A 17,610-nucleotide genomic window follows, 5' to 3' on the forward strand; every position below is an offset into this window, starting at 1 on the left:
TGCACGGTGACTGCAGGGCCCTTGCAGCACCTTCTCCCCAGGTGCGCAGGCAGCTCGTGGTACCCACGTGCACAGACACAGCAAATCAGCAGCAGCACTTCATCTGCCCTTAGCAAGGCCTCTGCTCCTGAAAAACCGCTCACTGCAGCCTTACCATGCATTTTTACCTAATTGGCACAGAGAGAAGTAGTTAAATGTAACAGAAACCAGGGCTTCCAAAGGAAGATAACATTTTTGAAGCCACGATTTCTATTGCTTTTTATTACCTTTACCTATGGTTTATATGACAAGGGGTCACAGAACAGATGCAGATGCTAAACTGGGTGGCTGAGTAAATGAAGTCAACTTCTGCAGAGAAAAGCAGAAGGAAGTTAGAAGACATGAGTGAATTCACTTTAGCAGCCAAATGAAATTTTGAGTCACTGCTGACTCAAGTAAAATTCCAATTTAATACACCTCTAAAACATAACCTCTTCTAGATAAGTCAACAGTAATCCACTAACCAAATACACTCAGAAGAGAAAGGGAAATTCTGAGTAAGAGTACAAATATGAATCATTATACTGATAATGTTTTTGTTATTATTTTTGCAGATGAATCTGAAAGCTCTTAGGACTCAATTAAGTTACCACAGCCAATAAAGACAAAAAGCAAAAGCAAGGCAGATACTTTCTGCCTAGACGCCATGGTGATGGGCACATTAGAAATGAGGTAGATTAGATAGATGAACTAGACAGACACATCTAACTGTCCTCCAGTGCACTCATTTGTTTGACAGCCCGGAAAATGCCAACATTCCTGGGATTAAATGAAAATAGAAAATTGCATTTTCACTGTAAAGTATACACAGAACTTTCCTATGCCAGATTCTCTTTGTTAAAATAAACCAGGGCCCAACCACGTCCTCCCAGAGTGACCCAAAGCACAAGATAAATGACACAGTAAGCAAGGCACAACCAACTGAGAGCCCTTGGGCTGCTACCCTTGTACCCAGGTTTTAGTGGAGTGATAATGACCTGCACACACGTTGAGACATTAATTTTCTCCTGAGCTCAACAGCACCAAATATCCTAAACTGCCCAACATGCACTGCTGTCTTGACACTGTAATTCTTTTATCCATGACTTGCAGCTACTTTACCTTTATGGGTTGGTCAAACAATTTTTGTTCTGTGGTGCCTTTCCCCCCCACTTTGTTCTTCAAGAAAGCAAAAGTAAATATCTTGAATGTAAAAAATAAAGAAGAACATTCAGTGGAGAGATTGTCCCCAGAGGTTGCTGGCCCAGGTCTGTCCCCGTGTGGTTTTGCCCCAGCTCTCAGAGCAGCACATGCACACAGTGACACACGGTTCACACTTGTGTCCACGTTCCTTCTCTTCTCCCAGCGCCAGGACGTGTGCTCCAGTCCAGAGCTGCATGTGGCAGCCTAGCAATCCCCGGGCAGGCTCCTGCTCCTGCCCACCCCAGCTCTGACAGAAGCGCCGCTGAGCCCGGGGAGCTGAGCGGCATCCCGGAGCTGCCGGGGAGAACAGAATCCAGCTCCTTGTGACAGTTTTCCCCACACAACATCACAATCAGCCAAACACATTTGTAATCTACTGCAGCTGGTGTTTCTATAATTGATAGAGATATAAAAGCCCTTTTTGCTAAAGTTGTACTTTTGTATTTTTTTTTCTTGGGGGAGTTGTGAGAAAACAGCTACAAAAAGCAAGCTTTAAATCTCAGATAATGTAGCTCCCTTTAGAATCCCAAGCTTAAAGCAAGTAGTTATGAGTTTAGCAATGCAAAAAAAGGGAGCTAAAAACAAACATTTATTTTACTTGACGTAGCAAAACAGTGGATTAAAAAGTTAAATCAATGCACCGTCTGAATGGTTCCTGCTGTAGCTGCAATTTCAAATGAAATAAGAATGTTATAAAAACTCGCCCATATTAGGCACATTTGGAAATGTCTCCTTGTAACTGTTCTTTAAGTGTTCTGTCTATGAGCACTAACAGGTCACTGCACAGGAAATGCAAAAATATGTTACATTTTAATCAGGGCATATAAAACGCTGTCTAGAATGTTACATTGCCCTTGGGAATCTGTAGTAAGTAGGGGAACTTTTACAAAGCCCAGGTCACTCTCCCCATTACATCACTGTTAAAAAAAAATATTATTAGGTTACATTACAGAGATGTCATGTATTAGAACTCTCCCAGTTGCAGGATGATGGCTAAGAGATGCTTATTTCCTTGGAGAAACTCGATATCACTCCCCTGTTCCCCTGTTCATACTTTGTGTGTTGGAAATAGTGCATTTTAACTGAATCAAAATGTTTCCAAACAATTATAAAGAGGGAGGACTAATATAAAAATGAGACTCTTCATATACTCACTGCAACAACAAATTTCAGCACTTTTACCCTAACACACACACACACAAATTGAAACTCTGCCTGGCTGTACCTCGCAGGTGATAAAAAATGAAAGAAGGGATTTTAGCAGACATGTTTGGGAATGATTAAGGTAAAATGTCCCTAATCCGAACAAATGGAAATCCAGATGTTGATGGCATCATAACATTCCTCTGCCTCCCTGCAACTCTTTCTGCACATGATTTACATTTGTTTAACCCAAATCACAAGTTTGTAAAATCTTTAATAAGTTCACTGAAACAACAAAAGAGTAATGCAGGGATGACTGTTTTCCAGATTAACATTCTCAGGATTTTAGTTATTTAATATATAAATGCTGGAGGTGACACAAACCAGTACAATAACCTGAAGGCAACCTGCTCTGCTGAGCCTGATTCAAGTTTTGTCACTGACTTTCAGATAGAAAGATCAGATTTATAAGAAAAAATTCCCACGGGGCAGCAAATGAAATAAAAAATAAAAAAAATAAAATAAAATAAAATAAAATAAACCCCTTGCTCTGAGTAAAACCAAAGTCAGAGCCCCAGGGTCCCAGGGCAGGTACCCACACAGCGACCCAGGGACCAGCCCTCTGCCATGGGCATGTTGTGGCAAGAGTGGAGCTCTCAGACTAACAGGCCCTTTTTATCTGAACAGATATCTGTGGTTGAAACTCCTGGCGGGATTCTTTGTCTTGTCTCGGAGCTGCTTTTGTACCACAGCTTCTTCATTGCCTGGAGTGCCCACACTCCACTTGGCCCGATCCACGCTGGCCGTGCCAGGCCCGGTCCCACCACTGACCGACCCACCTGTCCCACACATCGACGCCTCCCAAACACACCAAACAGACCAAATACACCAAATATTCCATTGTCACACATTCTGTGTGGGGTCACCAACCTCTCCATGTGCTGCCTGAGCTCTTCCAGTCTCCTGTTGGCTCTGCCATCCAAGGGCAGCTCTGTGCCTCACTGGCATCATCTTGTCCTCGTCCCCGTGCCAGGAATCGGAATTTTCCTCCTTTCCATTGGGTTTTACACCTTTCCTGAGCTGCCTGCACTGTGCCTGTGGATGGGATTTCATCTCTGCCATTCAACTGGCACGGGGGGGCACAGCTCTGGCGGATTTTAAGGGGACTTTTTCACTTTTTCCCCACAGAAGAAGTTCCCGCCTCACACGCCCCACCGAGCCATGGCGGCCCCTCAGGCCTGGCGCTGCCACGCCAGCGTGGCCGGGTGGGAGCTGCTCCCCGCGGGGGTGGATGGATTTCCTGCACACATCCATCCCCAGCGTGAGGCGTGGATGCGTGCGGGCTTTGGGAAAGCCAGCTGGGAGTCACACGTGTGGAGCCACCCTGGTTCCCATCCAGGATTGATCTGGGCAGGAGCGGCTGGACGCGCTCCCAGCCTGAGCTCATGCTCAATACCGTGCTCTATGCTCACCAGGCTATAAAGTCATGCACACAAGTTTACCCCTGTTTTCTGTGGATATTGGATAATTGGATGCTCTCTGCCCCTGCTTGTCCATGCTCTGCTCCCTAAATTTCCCTGTTTCCTCTCTCAAGGCCTGGGCTCCAGCCTAACACAAACACAGACCTTTTCTTCATTCTCCTTCGACTCAGACCCGTCACTGCCCCTGCAGCCGTTGTCCTACTTATCCCCAGCTAAAACGTTTTTTAAGGCAATGTAATTGAAAAAGAGAAACCAAGAACAGAGCATGCGTGGTGGGGATGGCACGTTGGAGAATGCTGTGTCACCTTCTAAAAATTCTTTGGCAACAGCAACTTTTAGGCTTTATAAGTCAGACAAATTTGGGTGGATTTTCTCAGGAAAAGCAAAAAGATATCTCTGAAAAATGTTCACGTCACTGCCAGAAAGCTCAGTGGTCCCACAGCTTTGAAATAAACCCTGATGAACGTCTTCTAATTTTTTGCCAAATAGCATCCTACCCTAAATTACAGGAAGAACATTTTAAGAAAGAAAACACAGATTTTAATGATGGAAATGGTTACTTTGAGCAGCTCAGAACTGGAAATATTAGAACCAGTAGAAATCAAACTTCTCAGCAGGAAACCCCAAACAATCTGGGCTATAAGAACTGTTGAGCCCATAATGCAGAAGTTATTGCTGCCGTGCCCTGGGCTATCCAGTGCTCCCACATCCACACAACACTGCTCTCGAGGACCCTGCTGGTTTTCTGTTCTTTTCAAGATTTTCCCTACTTTTCCCCCCTTTTTATTATCACACATCTGAACCTTTACCACATTCAAGGCCTGCCAGGCAGATGAAGATGCTGAGCCCTAGGCACCAGTCTTGACTACTTGTCCTGCCCCATCCAGTGCACGTTGCCTCTCCAGTCTGAACAACCCAGATGGAGAAAGAGATCATCAGATTAAAAAAACAAACCAAAACAATACATCTATAATTTCCATCACAGAAAAGCCTGATGACTTGCGCCGTCATATTTGAGCTGATTTCTCTCATGCACGAGTAGAACAATAACCAGGCAAGGCTAAAAATGCCAGGTCTGAGTCCCTGATTCAGTCAGAGCAGCCCTTGGCCATAAATTTCAGCACAGACTTAAAAATTGATAGAAACTCTTTTTAAATCATCAAGTATTCAGCTGCTCATTACTGATATATGCTTTAATGATATGCCCTTAAATTTGGGTCTAGTTTTAAAAATACAGTTTCCTCAAATTCCATGCAAAATCCAGGCCTCGTAATTTTGTTCTGGTTCTTTTTTCTTTCTAAGGTCTGCTTGAAACACAAAATTTAAGGAGTTTGCTCTGTCAGGTAACGTTTTGTTAGCTTTTGACAAGAGAAAATATTTAATACCCTATTTTTTTTTCCTGCTCTGAATATTAGTTTAATTGTCACAAATAATTAAACGCTTATGAGGAAGAGACGTCTTCAGACATTTTGACAATACATATTAAGAGACACTTTAAGGCAAATCTGCACAGATCGGCTTTTATTTGTTATGCTAAACGATGATGCATCCTGATTGCATTTGTTCCTTATTTGTGTGTGCAACAGGAGACGTACTGTGAATGATCTGTAAGGAATAAAATGACAGTATTTGACAGGCTAGGAAATGTCTGGGCAAGGATACAGGAGAAGGAACCCTGAAAGGGCATTGTTTATGGAGGGGCAATGGGGAGAGACACTCCCTTCAATCCAAGGCAATGAAAGGCGCCAACAACTAAATTACAGTTAATAACAGTAAGAAATAAACATAAATTACGTATACAAGGCTCGAGCTCAAGGACTTTGGACCACTAAAAATATATGTTATTATATCAATTATCAACGAGAGACAAATTCCCATCCTGGGAATTTGCATACGAACTCTAATAACCTACTATTCAGAAACAGAGGCAAGCATTAATTTCCACATGAAAAGGAGCCACGGGAGCTTCCCAAGTCCCCAGCTCCAGAGAAGAAAGCCCTACCTGGTGATTCAGCACCTCTGCTCAAGAGGGTAGCAGGTGGTCTCCCAGGTAAGGCAGATCAGCCCTATATTACCTAAGATTTATTCGAAGTTCTTGTCAATATAATGGCTGAAACAACCATTCCTGAAAGGTAATATGGTGTGAAAATAAACATAAACAATCCTTAATGAATCCATAGGCTATTACTTGCAGCATATTTCTTCTATAGGCAATACATACATCTCCAGTTTAGGGAAACAGCGCTGCTCTTGATAGAGGCACAATTCCAGTTTACACAAGAGAGGGAGCTGAGGGAAGTCCATGGGAATTCGGTGCTAAAGGCTTTTGAAAATTCAGGTCTCTCTTGAGCTGCCCGTGTAAGGATTTAGACCCTTGGCACCAGAAGCTGAGCCTCAAACTGTATCATCAGAGATTTCCAACCACCTCTGGGAGAATGGGTGGAGGAAAATGTGCATGGCCTGTTCAGCTGCAACTAGACCAGGTTTTACATATTTCTCAGGGCAATGCTTTATAGACAGTCACATCCAGCTCTGCCAAAGAAATGTAGAACAGTTTATGGGAAGAAAAGTAACAGGAACCAAATTCTCTGGTCCTGAAACCTATCACTGGCTAAAAACTAGAATGCAAAAAACTTGATTATTCCGTCTAAAACTCTTGCCAAGTAAAGCTCCTTTGGCTTGTTAGAATTAGCAGAGCTCTGCTTTCTCAAACCATGAGTCCTCCTGCTTTTGGGAGCTCCTGGCCATGAGCAAAGTGCGTCTTCCTCCACCACAGGGAATTGCATGGGAGAGATGAAAGCGCACTCCCAACTTCCCCAGGGTCCCAGCTGGGCTGTTCCCTCTTCTCCCCCAGCACAGGCAAGAGGATGCCATGAGCTTCCAGCCCAGATTTCCCTCCTGGAAGTGCTCTGATGATAGAAATGTGATCTAGTACCACAGGCAGGGAACTGGGAGCAAATTCTGTTTGACCTTGAGCAAATCAGGTAAAACCTCCTGGGTTCAATTTGCCCTTCTGTAAAACCGAGGGGAAATATTCCACATCACTGGGGTTATTCTGAGGACTATCAGTGAGAAATCCATGCAAGAAAGGTGCTAAGTGTGAAGAAATATGCTCCACTGCCTAACAAAGGACACAAATACGAGCAGGATCCATGCAGCTAATGAAAAACACTGGAAAGCTTTTAATTTTTTTAGCATTTAATGCTACAGATGATCAATATAACTACTTAGCTTCTTTCTCCTTTCACGTGTTAATTTAATGCTACTTGTATTGTGCTTATGTATGTTATGACATGGCTGAAAAACACATAAAAAAATAATTTTGGTAGACCAATACAGCAGCTGGCACAAGGTTATGTTTCTTTGATACAAAAACAAAATCATGAAAGACCCAGCGCTTTCCTGTGAAGTCCACTCACCCTGCGGGAAGCAAATGAATTCTCCCTATATGTACAAAGAAAATTGCAGACCTTACAAATTGTGCTGGTGATTCACTGTGCAATTCACACAAAAAATTATTTCTATATGGAAAATTCAGAGTAAAATCTTTCTACGAAAAATAGGAATTACTTCTGTCCAAGTGCAGGGTGAGTGATAGAAACAAGGTTGTTGTCTGCACACGCCAAACTGCACTAATGTGTAGATTTTCATTCTGATCTCCTCTAAGCAGAGTTTTACTAGGAAAAAAAATCTGAGCTATCAAGGTATTCCAGAGAATTTAATTATTTTCATTAAAAACAAGAACTGTGTGCTGCTCCTTTTTTCAACAGAAATTCTGCACCAATTCCACATAAACAGACCCAATATCACTTCAGCAAAGTTGCTTTGGGAATATGTAACAGCCTTTTTTAAGTTATGAAAGCAATATTGGATGAGATTTACTACAATTTAAGATAAGTGGGTCTTAATTTTATATGAACAGAGAGACTTAAAAAGCAGGCAGGAAGAGTTCCAATTATATTGTGCTGGAATATTAGGCCCTGTGCAAAATTGCCCCTTTTCTGTTTTACATGCATAAAAACAAGCACAACAGGCTTTTCAATTAAATGAGTCTTTTGAGAGAGATGCAGGAAGAGCCAGCGAGCTCCTTAAAACTTTATTGTTTTTTATCTTTGTCAGGTAGGGCTGTGTGTTAAAAATGACCTGTTCTTTGCAGCACACAGTCCTTCCTGCATGTTTTTTCTTCCTGTTTGACCCATCAATTTTAAGGGCTTCCTGAAATGGGAATGCAAGGCTTGATCCAGATTAGTTTTCCCCATGTGCTCAGTGGCTGTGCTTTTCCACAGCCATCCAGAGCTCAGGATGTTTCCCAGAGTCTCTTTAGCATTGGGAGTAACTTTAATGAGCCTCAGTATCATTAGAGGAAGGCAGTTTACAGAACACAGGGAGAAAAGACACTGAAAGGAATAAGATACAGCTCTAATAGATACAAGCCATGGAGATGAAAGAACGAAGTCAGCATCTCATTTGCATTAATACAATAAAAATACAGCATTAATGTTGCTAGTTGTAAATTTTTTTTCAATAAAGTTCAGCCTGATTATATCTGGGAAAAAGGTAGGCTGTGCATTCCTCGTAGTATTTATCCTTTAAAGAGCAGTTACTGCCTATTAACTTTCTACATTTAATTGCCACTAAAAACAATCTCCAGGAAACTTCAATCGAAAGTCACTCCTCAAGAACTGATGGTCTGAGCTCTCAGAACTGCTTTGTTTATGGCAATACAAAGCCAGAGCTCCAATCCACACAGCTCCACTCCATCATTATGTTCAGTATTTTGTTTACTGATATTATGTGTGTGTATGTATATAATTATACACCCAGACACACACACCAGTTCATCACCAGAATCAGGCAAAAGCAATATTGCCAACCTTGTTTATACAAAAAGCACAAAGCACAACCTCAAAAATCGTGAGACTGGCTGAAAATGATGGGAAGTTAAAAACAGTCACTTTGAGAATCAAGGCATTTTTCCTCTGCATGAGAACTTGTAGCCTGCTTGTTTTCAAGTTCCTCTCCAGAGCAAGCAGTTTGAAATAAATTTCCTTTTAAAATGCATATTGGACACTTGCATAACCATCATCAGACTCCAGGAGATGGAGGTTTAAAGAAAATGAAGCCTAACAAAGGACTTCCAGGAGACACCACTCCTGACAGCACAGTTCTCACATTTGGGCAAAGACTGGTGCAGTAATCAAAAACTGCTCTGAACAAGCGAGCTCTCCAGGTGCATCCCTCTCCCAGACAGGCACTTTTCTCTCCTTCTTGCAGGTATGGATGTGTGCATGCCTGAAAAGGATCCATTTTCCAGACATTTAGGACTGTTTGTTCTATTTAGCTGTGGAATTTTACCAATACTTGGGACCATCAGGCACTGCACGTTATGAACTCTGTATTTTTCACAATCAGATCCTGTCATTTTGAAGCTATTGTTGTGCCTTTCTTTTTCCTAGGGCAAAGGGGGAAAACATTTCTTTTAGGGAAACAAAGATTCTCTTCATTTTTCTAAATGAAACACTTAATGCAACACTTAGATCAGAAGACCAGTTTTTCCACTTCTTTTTTTGCCTGAGAAAGCTCACAAGGTAACGGATGAAAAGCCAGCAACAGTTAAAGAGGGATGTGTAAATCTAATGGGAAACACTGTGCTTCTGTGATGCTTTTCTCCTTGAAACCTTAAAAAATACACGGTTTGCTGTCAAGGTACTTCTGAGTTGCAGAAGCTGTTATTATAACACGGTAAAAATTACTCTGTGCCAACAGCCTCAAGTGAGAAGCCACCTTAATGAGAAAGAACTGCTTTTAGCCCCTAAAAGCACATGGAACTTTCAGGCTTTGGATTTGCAACCCCATTTTCTGGCATTTTCTCGAGAGCTGCCGCCCCTGTGCACAACATGAACACCGTGCCTTAAAAAAGGCTTCTTTAAAAACCCATCTCATCTCCCGGTACCCAGAACCAGTGTGCAGTAATTAACACAGAGCATGGAAACGTGATTGAGGAGGGAAGTTGGCCGAGCAAGCAGAATAGCTCAGTCATACAGACTTCAGGGAAGAAAAGCTCGCACCCATTAGGAACAGAAGTCCCAAACAGAACTGTCCCTGGATTTAAAGCTTAATGGAAGAATCTGAGCCCTCTTCAGAGGCAGAATGCTTCTCAAGGAACATAAATATTGAATTTTGTAGCTGAACAGCCCAGTCTTACACAGGCAGTCCTTACACAAGCCAGTTGCCCACTGAAGCAAAGTGCTGAGTAAGAGCTGCTGAGCTGGGCCCACTCTCATGTAAATGATTGCAATTAAATAGGTAATGAAAAATCCCTGCTCTTGCATGAATGAAATGTAAGATTTCAGCTCTGAGTGTAATGTGGTTCCAGTTGGCTCCTGTATCAGATTCGGAGACAAATGAAAATGTCTCTCTGCTTGCATGAGCACGCTGTGGGGATAAAACTTCACAAATATTTCATTTTGCAGAGAAGAGGGAAAAACAAAGGCTTATTTTAGCAGCAAAGTCTGTAGGATCCCCCCTTTTTAAGGCAGAATGTGGCACACACATCTCAACCCCAGCAGCATTAAACAGAATTTGAATAATTTTACTTTGCCTTTGCTAATAATACGTCATCCAGTGGAAGAACCAGGCCTTATTCTCCCCTCCACCAGCTGTCATGATATTTTTTTTACATTTGAGCTCTTAAGATCTGCACAATAGCTTAACACAATAAGTGTTTAGCCTCTGGTTCCAACTGTAATTGATAGAGTACAGTTCCATTCCCTCTGCTGCTGCTAAGTTGGGAATTGCAGCCACAGCAACTGACAGCTTTTTTTTCTCCGCGAGTCTGGAGTTGCTCTCTGGGAGTGATGTCCTCATCGGGATGGGAAGGGAAATGACGGGAGAAACGCTCACGCTGGCCCTGCGCTATGGAGGGACTCCAGGGACCTCTGCTAGGGGAAACAGTTCCTTGAGGTGGGTGCCGCTAATAAGAGCAAAAATCAGGAGGAGAAAGCTCCGGGAGGAAATTTCCAAAATCCTGCCAGTTTGGAGAAAATGGGTCTTCTCAGAGAGCACAGAAGAGGGAGAGCATTTATGCACTAGAATTTCTGACAATGGACATGTTTTCAAAAGTGCTGCAAAATTGTGTCATTTACTGATGGAAACATCTTTTGTTTCCCAGTCACAGGGGCTGAACTCTGGGTGCACCCCGCTCTTCAGATAGTGGGGATATACTGGGCTTGGATAAATCACAGCAAAATTCAAATAGAGAAACAGGCACTAAAATGAATGTGATTTCAAATTGTCCCGTTCAGGCCTGAGTTCTGACACGGGAAAAAAATATTTCCAAGCAGCTTTGGGCTTAGGAGCCGCCTGCAGAATTTAACGCAGATGGCGACTAATTTTGGTGCCTCTTGAGTTGCAAAAGTACCTAATTTGGAATATATTTAATTAACCAGGATTTAAAGGCTCCTCTTGTTTGTGAACACCTTGGCTTTTTTGTCATCTGTCAGCATCGTGATGTGCACTGCAAGTGAAGGGTTCTGAGGCATGAACTGTTTAGGTGGGTTTGATGTGCAGTTGCTTTTCTGGAGGATGTTGAAACAAAACAGAGCTGCCATTTCTACAGTTTCATTCAGCACTGCTTCCTTGGAATCTGCTGCCATTGCCCCTGATATAAAGGATACAAATAATCCTGGAACAGCCACAGTGCTCCTGGTTACATTTATAGATAGATCTCGCTGCCTTTCACCACAGAAACACACAGAGCAAGCCTTTCTGGTCATTTGCTCTGCTCTCTGCAGAAGCATAATTTCACTTTCTAAATATGATTCTGGTTTAAATAACCTTTGCTACAAAGGTGCAAGCTGCAGCTTTAAAGAACTCCCTGCTCACCATCTTCTGCTTGCTGCTCTATGAGGACTCTTCCAAAAACAAACCCGTGTTATTCTACAGCTCCAATAAACAGAATAAATGTGCCTGAGACTTGCTTCTGCTGTACTTTTCCCCAGCTTTGGTTCTTAGCTAGTCTGTTGGGGCTGAGAGGGAAAGAAAAGTGGAAATACAAAATTTCACCCGCAATGGGCGTTAAGTCCAGATTTCTCTTTGCAGGCTTTAAAAAAGCAAACTACCAATTCATGATCACAAAATAAAATATGCACATTTAAACAAGCTGCAGGGGAAAGGAGAGTTTAATCCAGTGAAATTGTGTTTGAAAGCTATTTCATACCCCTAGGAATAAAATCTGAATAGCAATTCTGCTTTGCTCCCACCCTTCTTCCACCCTTCTGTTAATATATTACCATTTGTTATGGAATCGTTACTAGACTTTTACCCCAGAGGTGGCTGCATTTTGCTGAAGGATGAAGTACTTTGAGGGCCTGAGTCTCTTCTTGCTCACAGGAGCAGTCAGAACTCACTGATGCTGCGAGGGAAGCAATGTTTGATTTGCACCTGAGCGGGAGAAGAATCAGGCCCCGGGTTGTAAAGCCCTTTGTGATGCGTTTGGGTGAAATCTCCAGCGCAAATGGGTTTGTTTATTGTAAACACAGGTCCCATCCTAAAGCAGGCACTGATGGAAAGAGCTGCAACTCTCTGCCTCAAGAACTATCGACTTGGAAATGACGCTCTCAAAAAGCAAGGATGATTCAGAAAATACTCGGCCCTGCAAATACCAAAATGCGTTTGACATCGTTTGGGTGTTGATGTGAAATAAAGTGTCTCTAAAAGTGTAATCGGAGAGCAGAAATCCCCATCATCACACATAAATAGTGCCCCATTTATCCAATTATACTCCCTTGTTTCATTACAATGGTCTGGAATATATTTCTTAGGAATACAAGGATTAAAATTAATAATAGAAAAGGACAAAATTGCCATGTATATTTCTCTAGATAGATTTTCATCTAACAGCAGGACTTCCCTTCTGATTCACTCGCTGGTTCTCTCTAACCTTTACATTATTCATTAATCAAACTCAAAACCTGCTTTCAAAGTCAGTGCATGGCAGTAATTATTTACAGTTGTGCATAGTATTTAATTTTAAGCAATGACAAAAGCAGGCATGTCCAGAATCATAAGGCTTATCATTTTTCTTCCCTTGGAGGTGAACTATCTGAAGAAACTAAAAGTTGCAAACTTCTCTTCAATATCTCTGCTGCCATCGAGACAAAATGCAGTGCAACTGATACCTTTGAACTTGTACAACTAAAAATAAATAAAAGTGAAAATTAAGTAATATATAATGTATTGACTCCTTTAAATAAAAGGACTAAGGAGCTTTGCTATCAGCCTTGATGAGAGATTCATTTCTTATTGCACAGTCTGTCTCCTGCCACTTTGAGGTATTTTTCACCATACAGAACAGAACCTCAGTAGTATCCCTGAAAATGAAAGTCAGTTTTAACAACTATATACAACAGGCACGTCTGCTCTTTGAAACTCTCCCCTACCCCCCACAAACACACAAATACAACTTCAAAGCAGGAGAACTATTGCAAATGTATAAACCTACTTCAAATAGTTCTGCTGGCTGAAACTGGACTGCATTTGCAGTATTTTGCTCACCTGAAACAACATTGATCTGAGGAGAAATCTAATCAAAGAAATGCACCACTGAAGAGCAATGCACATTTTATAATGAGAACGAGAAAGGAGAGATCTAATTGTGGTCATACGAGTTTCTCCCTTGTCATTAAGATCTTAAAAATGCTGTAGGATTCTGGATAAAAACATCTCTTACTGTATCTCAGCAGGGAAATCCTGGGAAACAACAGCATGGGCTTTGCTCGCAAAAATTTACTTACTGGAGCCTCTATTTCTAAAAAAGAACACGGTGCCCCTGCCACGAAAAGATACTACACACACTCCAAGTGAAAATTCTACTTTGAAACCCAAATAAAATGAAGCCTCGTGTTCCTGACAGAGAGAAAAAAGGAGCAGTTCTAGCACTGTCACTGTGAGGATCAGCATCCATGAAAAAATAGCTATTTATTTATCCTGCAAGTTGAAAATGTGAATGCCTTACTCAGATCAAACCTCTTGGTGAAGAAAATAATAACAGCGACTCATCTGAATTATCCCGAATACACAAATATATTTATGTAAATATATATACGTGTGTGTATTTTTAGCGTAACTGTTATTTACGGCGTTGACCATAAATTTGGGATCTTTGCCTGCCAAGAATCACACTGGCAACCTGCATAGGTACATTCACAGGGCACGTCCCAAAAGCTTCTGCCTGCAGCCCATTGTCCTGCACCCAAAGAAATCCAGGCAAGGCTGTAAGTTGATAAAAGTTCTGCGTGTCCCAGTTTCTCTGGGATGACATTTCCCTCTGCGTGCATCCCAAGCACTACTTCGCAAAGTTTATTCAAGTGTGCCACTAAACTTGCCCATACATTTTGTCCCACATTTGCTGTGCTACACCCAGGAAATATTCACAAGGGCAAGGGAAAATTTTTAAAGACAAGACATCAAATATGAGTTTTCTTTAAAGAACTAATCCAAGGAAGGACACAAGGGAAAAAAAGAAGGGAAAAAACCCGCCTACATTAAAAGCCAAACAAGATAATAATTGTGCATGTCTGGCTAAGAGAATCTAGAGGGCAAGCCTTACGTCATTGGCACTTGGGTTACCATGGTGAGTGATTTATTGATATATATCAAGAATGAATAGATCAAAGGCAGCAAGATGACAAGTGATCAATCAAATGTCAAATCAAAGCTGGCAATCAACTGGAAAGCTGATTTTTCAGTGGGTGGGTCTGGCAGAAGAAAAATGAACTTCCATATTGCGCTTCCCAGAAACAAAACCCCACCACACTATTAAAAAAAAATAAAAAGCAATTAAGGACCCTGAAAGAAAACTCTTTGAAAAGATTTACTATACAGACCCACTCGTCTGTTTCTTTTTCTTGGCCCCCAAAAGAAAAAGAACACCCTACAACGACAAACAAAACACTTCCAAAGTTGCAAACTATTTTCTTCTGTTAAAAAACAAAAAAAACCAAAAAAACAAAAAACCAACACATTGCAAAACCACTTGGCATGTGCAAATATATAAGCTCGGCTACAAAACAAAAGAAGGATTTGATTTGAAAATGTGGATTGTCTTCTAGCAGTCAGAACGTTTCATTTTATTTCCTGTTGCAATTTTCACCACCGATGATCAAAGGCTGAACTTCCCCACCGGGTTCATCAGCAGAGAGAGTCCCTGTACTATTTCAGGCACACACAGCCCTCACACACACACACACACCCGGCCAGAACTGCCACCAGAAATACGGCGAAATAAAAGATTAAACACCCCGACCCACTTCGCGAAACACACGGATCCAAAGCGAAAACCACCGGGAGGGGGAAAATCAGAAAGGGAAAACAAAATCTATCCTAAAGCCAGAAGCAAAGGGAAGCCTGACTGCTTTCGGTTCGGGCAGGAGAAGGGGCAGGGGGAGAAGGGGCGCCGAGGGAAGAAAGTTGGGGGGAAAAGTTTCGGCAGGGCAGCGGCAGCGGGGAGCGGCGGCAGCGGCAGCGAGCCGGTGGCAGCGGCGGAGGGCGAGAGGACAGCCCGTGGCAGAGCAAAATCTTGGCAATAAGGAATGAAACTGGCTCCACAGACTTACGGAGGGAAAGGGAGGGGGAGGGGGATAAATAAATAAAGATCCAGCCCGGAAAAGCAAGGGTGACCCTAAATAATAATAAAGATGGGGGGTAGGAGTGGAAGGAGTGGAGAGACAGAGGCTGTGTAAGTGGATGGCTTCTCCTTACCTGCAGCCCGTTTGGGTGCTTGCTGTTTCCTCCTTGGCATCGCTCTACTTTCTCCAATCTCACTTCTGTCCCCAGATCCGAGAGCCCTGAGACGCTCCTGAGCCGTGTTCCTCTGCCTCTCAGCTGCTTCCCCAGCACCCCCCTCAAGCCTCCCCTGCCCCCCTCCTTTCCACTTCACTGATAGGAACCTGTTTGGTTTTTATTTTATTTTAGAGATCTAGGTTTCTTTCTTTCTCTCTCTCTCTTTTTTTTTTTTTTTTTTTTGGTTGGCTTTTTTTTTTTTTTTTTTTTTTTAACTGTTGCAACACTTGCTTTGCTTTGATTCAAACATCCAAGCTCAGGAGCAAATGAAAGGCGCCCACAGTGCCAGAGAATGGTAATAAATAAATAACAAAATAGATCTGTATATATTAAAAAGGCAGCTCTGGAAAGACTGTGGGGCTGGCTGCTTCCTCCCTTCCCTGTCCTGTCCTCCTCCTCCTCGCAGAGCTGTATGGCGGAGCGGTGCCCGGGTGTGCGCGGTGTGTGTGTGTGTGCGTGCGCGTGTGAGCGCGGAGCTCTGCAGGTTCCGTGCTGTCAGATGCCAGGCAGTGAGTGATATGGGAGAGGACAGGGAGGCTCGGGATGGGAGGAAATGTGGGATCCGCACACACACGCGCGCACACGCACCCCTGCGCGCGGGCACACGCGCGCACACGCGCTCACACACACACACACACACACACGCGCGCACACGCACACACAGGCAGGGCGAGGCGATGCCAGCAAACATCGATCCACCGAGCAAACTGAGCATTAACAAACTCCTCCTCCGCGACCCGATGACAGGAGGAAATTTACTCCGCGCAGCCGGGCGGCAGAGCCGTTCATTAAAGAGACAGGGCGCCGGCACCGCGCCCGCCGCCGCCACCGCCGCAGCCACCCCGCCGCCCGCCGCGGGGACACCCCCATCCGCGACCACCCCCCGATGCGGGACCTGTCCCCGATGCCGGAGCATCCCCTCCACGCGGGACCAGCCCCTTCATGTGCGGGACCACCCCTCGCTGCGGGGCCGACCCCTCCCCACGCGGGACCTCCCCAAGACCCGCACCCCAGGCGGGGTCACCGCCGGCCCCGCAGGATGCGCTTCCCCAGCGAGGGCGCTGCGGACGGCCGGGGCTGCGGCGGCAGCGCCCTCCGCGCCTTCCGCCCGAGACAGGGCGGTTCCAAGGGAAAAGAGGGATTTGCAGCAATGATCCCGGTGCACGGGCGGGTGCGCTCCTGCCGCTGGGCTGCCCGCGGCTGCCGGGTCACCGGGGGTGCTCCTCAGGTGTGCCCGGGGCTGGGGACCGGGGGATGCTCCCTCAAGTGCTCCCGCCTGTGGAGAGCCTGGGGCTGGCGACCAGGTGCCTTCCCTGCCCAGGGTCTTTATCCACCCCCTGAGGTGTCCCAGCCGTAGAACCCGAAGGGATCAGAGGGTTGGACATCGAAGTTCAGTGAAGTTTAGGTGAAACCCCTCTGCTCCCCTAATTTCCCCTGGCAGCTGGATTTAAGGAGAGTCAGGTACATTCATCAGGCGCTGCTGCACCCTCATGGGAGCCCAAATCTCTGTCCCTTCCAACCGACCAGAGTTTGTCACCCTTTCAGAGCCCCCCAAACTGCCAGGCTGAGGAGGCACAGGAGGCACTGGAGCTTTGAACAGTGTTGGTCCCTAAGACACACGGACACAACTTCCCCTGCCCCATTTGTTCTTTCAGCTTTAGGTGTTTTGTGGTTTTTTTCCACAGCAGCTGTGAACACCTTGAGGGTTTAAATGTGATTTGAGGTGGAAAGGATGGACTAATTTCTATATATTCAACTATAATTTGCATAAGACCTCCTAAAAGTGGCATTTCTGATACTCCAGATCTTAAACCAAGGGGTTGCTGTAGAACTGAGTTTTTACCTTATTTTTTTTTGTTTCTGTTTGTGCATTTGTCTCTTTCTAATGAAACTGTTTGGTTTAACAGGAATGATTTGTATCCCT

At 43.9% G+C, this 17,610-nt stretch overlaps 1 protein-coding gene across 3 annotated transcripts in view; it reads right to left on the reverse strand.

Annotated features, from left to right (window-relative positions):
• Positions 1-16,339, reverse strand: part of TSHZ2 (teashirt zinc finger homeobox 2) — a 213,995-nt gene extending 197,656 nt beyond the window's left edge. For all 3 annotated transcript variants that reach the window (XM_048321672.1, XM_048321670.1, XM_048321671.1), the window contains exon 1: positions 15,606-16,339. In XM_048321672.1, coding sequence (XP_048177629.1) covers positions 15,606-15,645 — 40 coding nt within the window. In that variant the 5' untranslated portion in view covers positions 15,646-16,339. The remainder of the gene's footprint in view (positions 1-15,605) is intronic.
• Positions 16,340-17,610: the final 1,271 nt, after the last annotated feature.

Source organism: Corvus hawaiiensis, chromosome 17 (assembly GCF_020740725.1).
Source record: "Corvus hawaiiensis isolate bCorHaw1 chromosome 17, bCorHaw1.pri.cur, whole genome shotgun sequence".
Classification (NCBI taxonomy): Eukaryota; Metazoa; Chordata; class Aves; order Passeriformes; family Corvidae; genus Corvus; species Corvus hawaiiensis.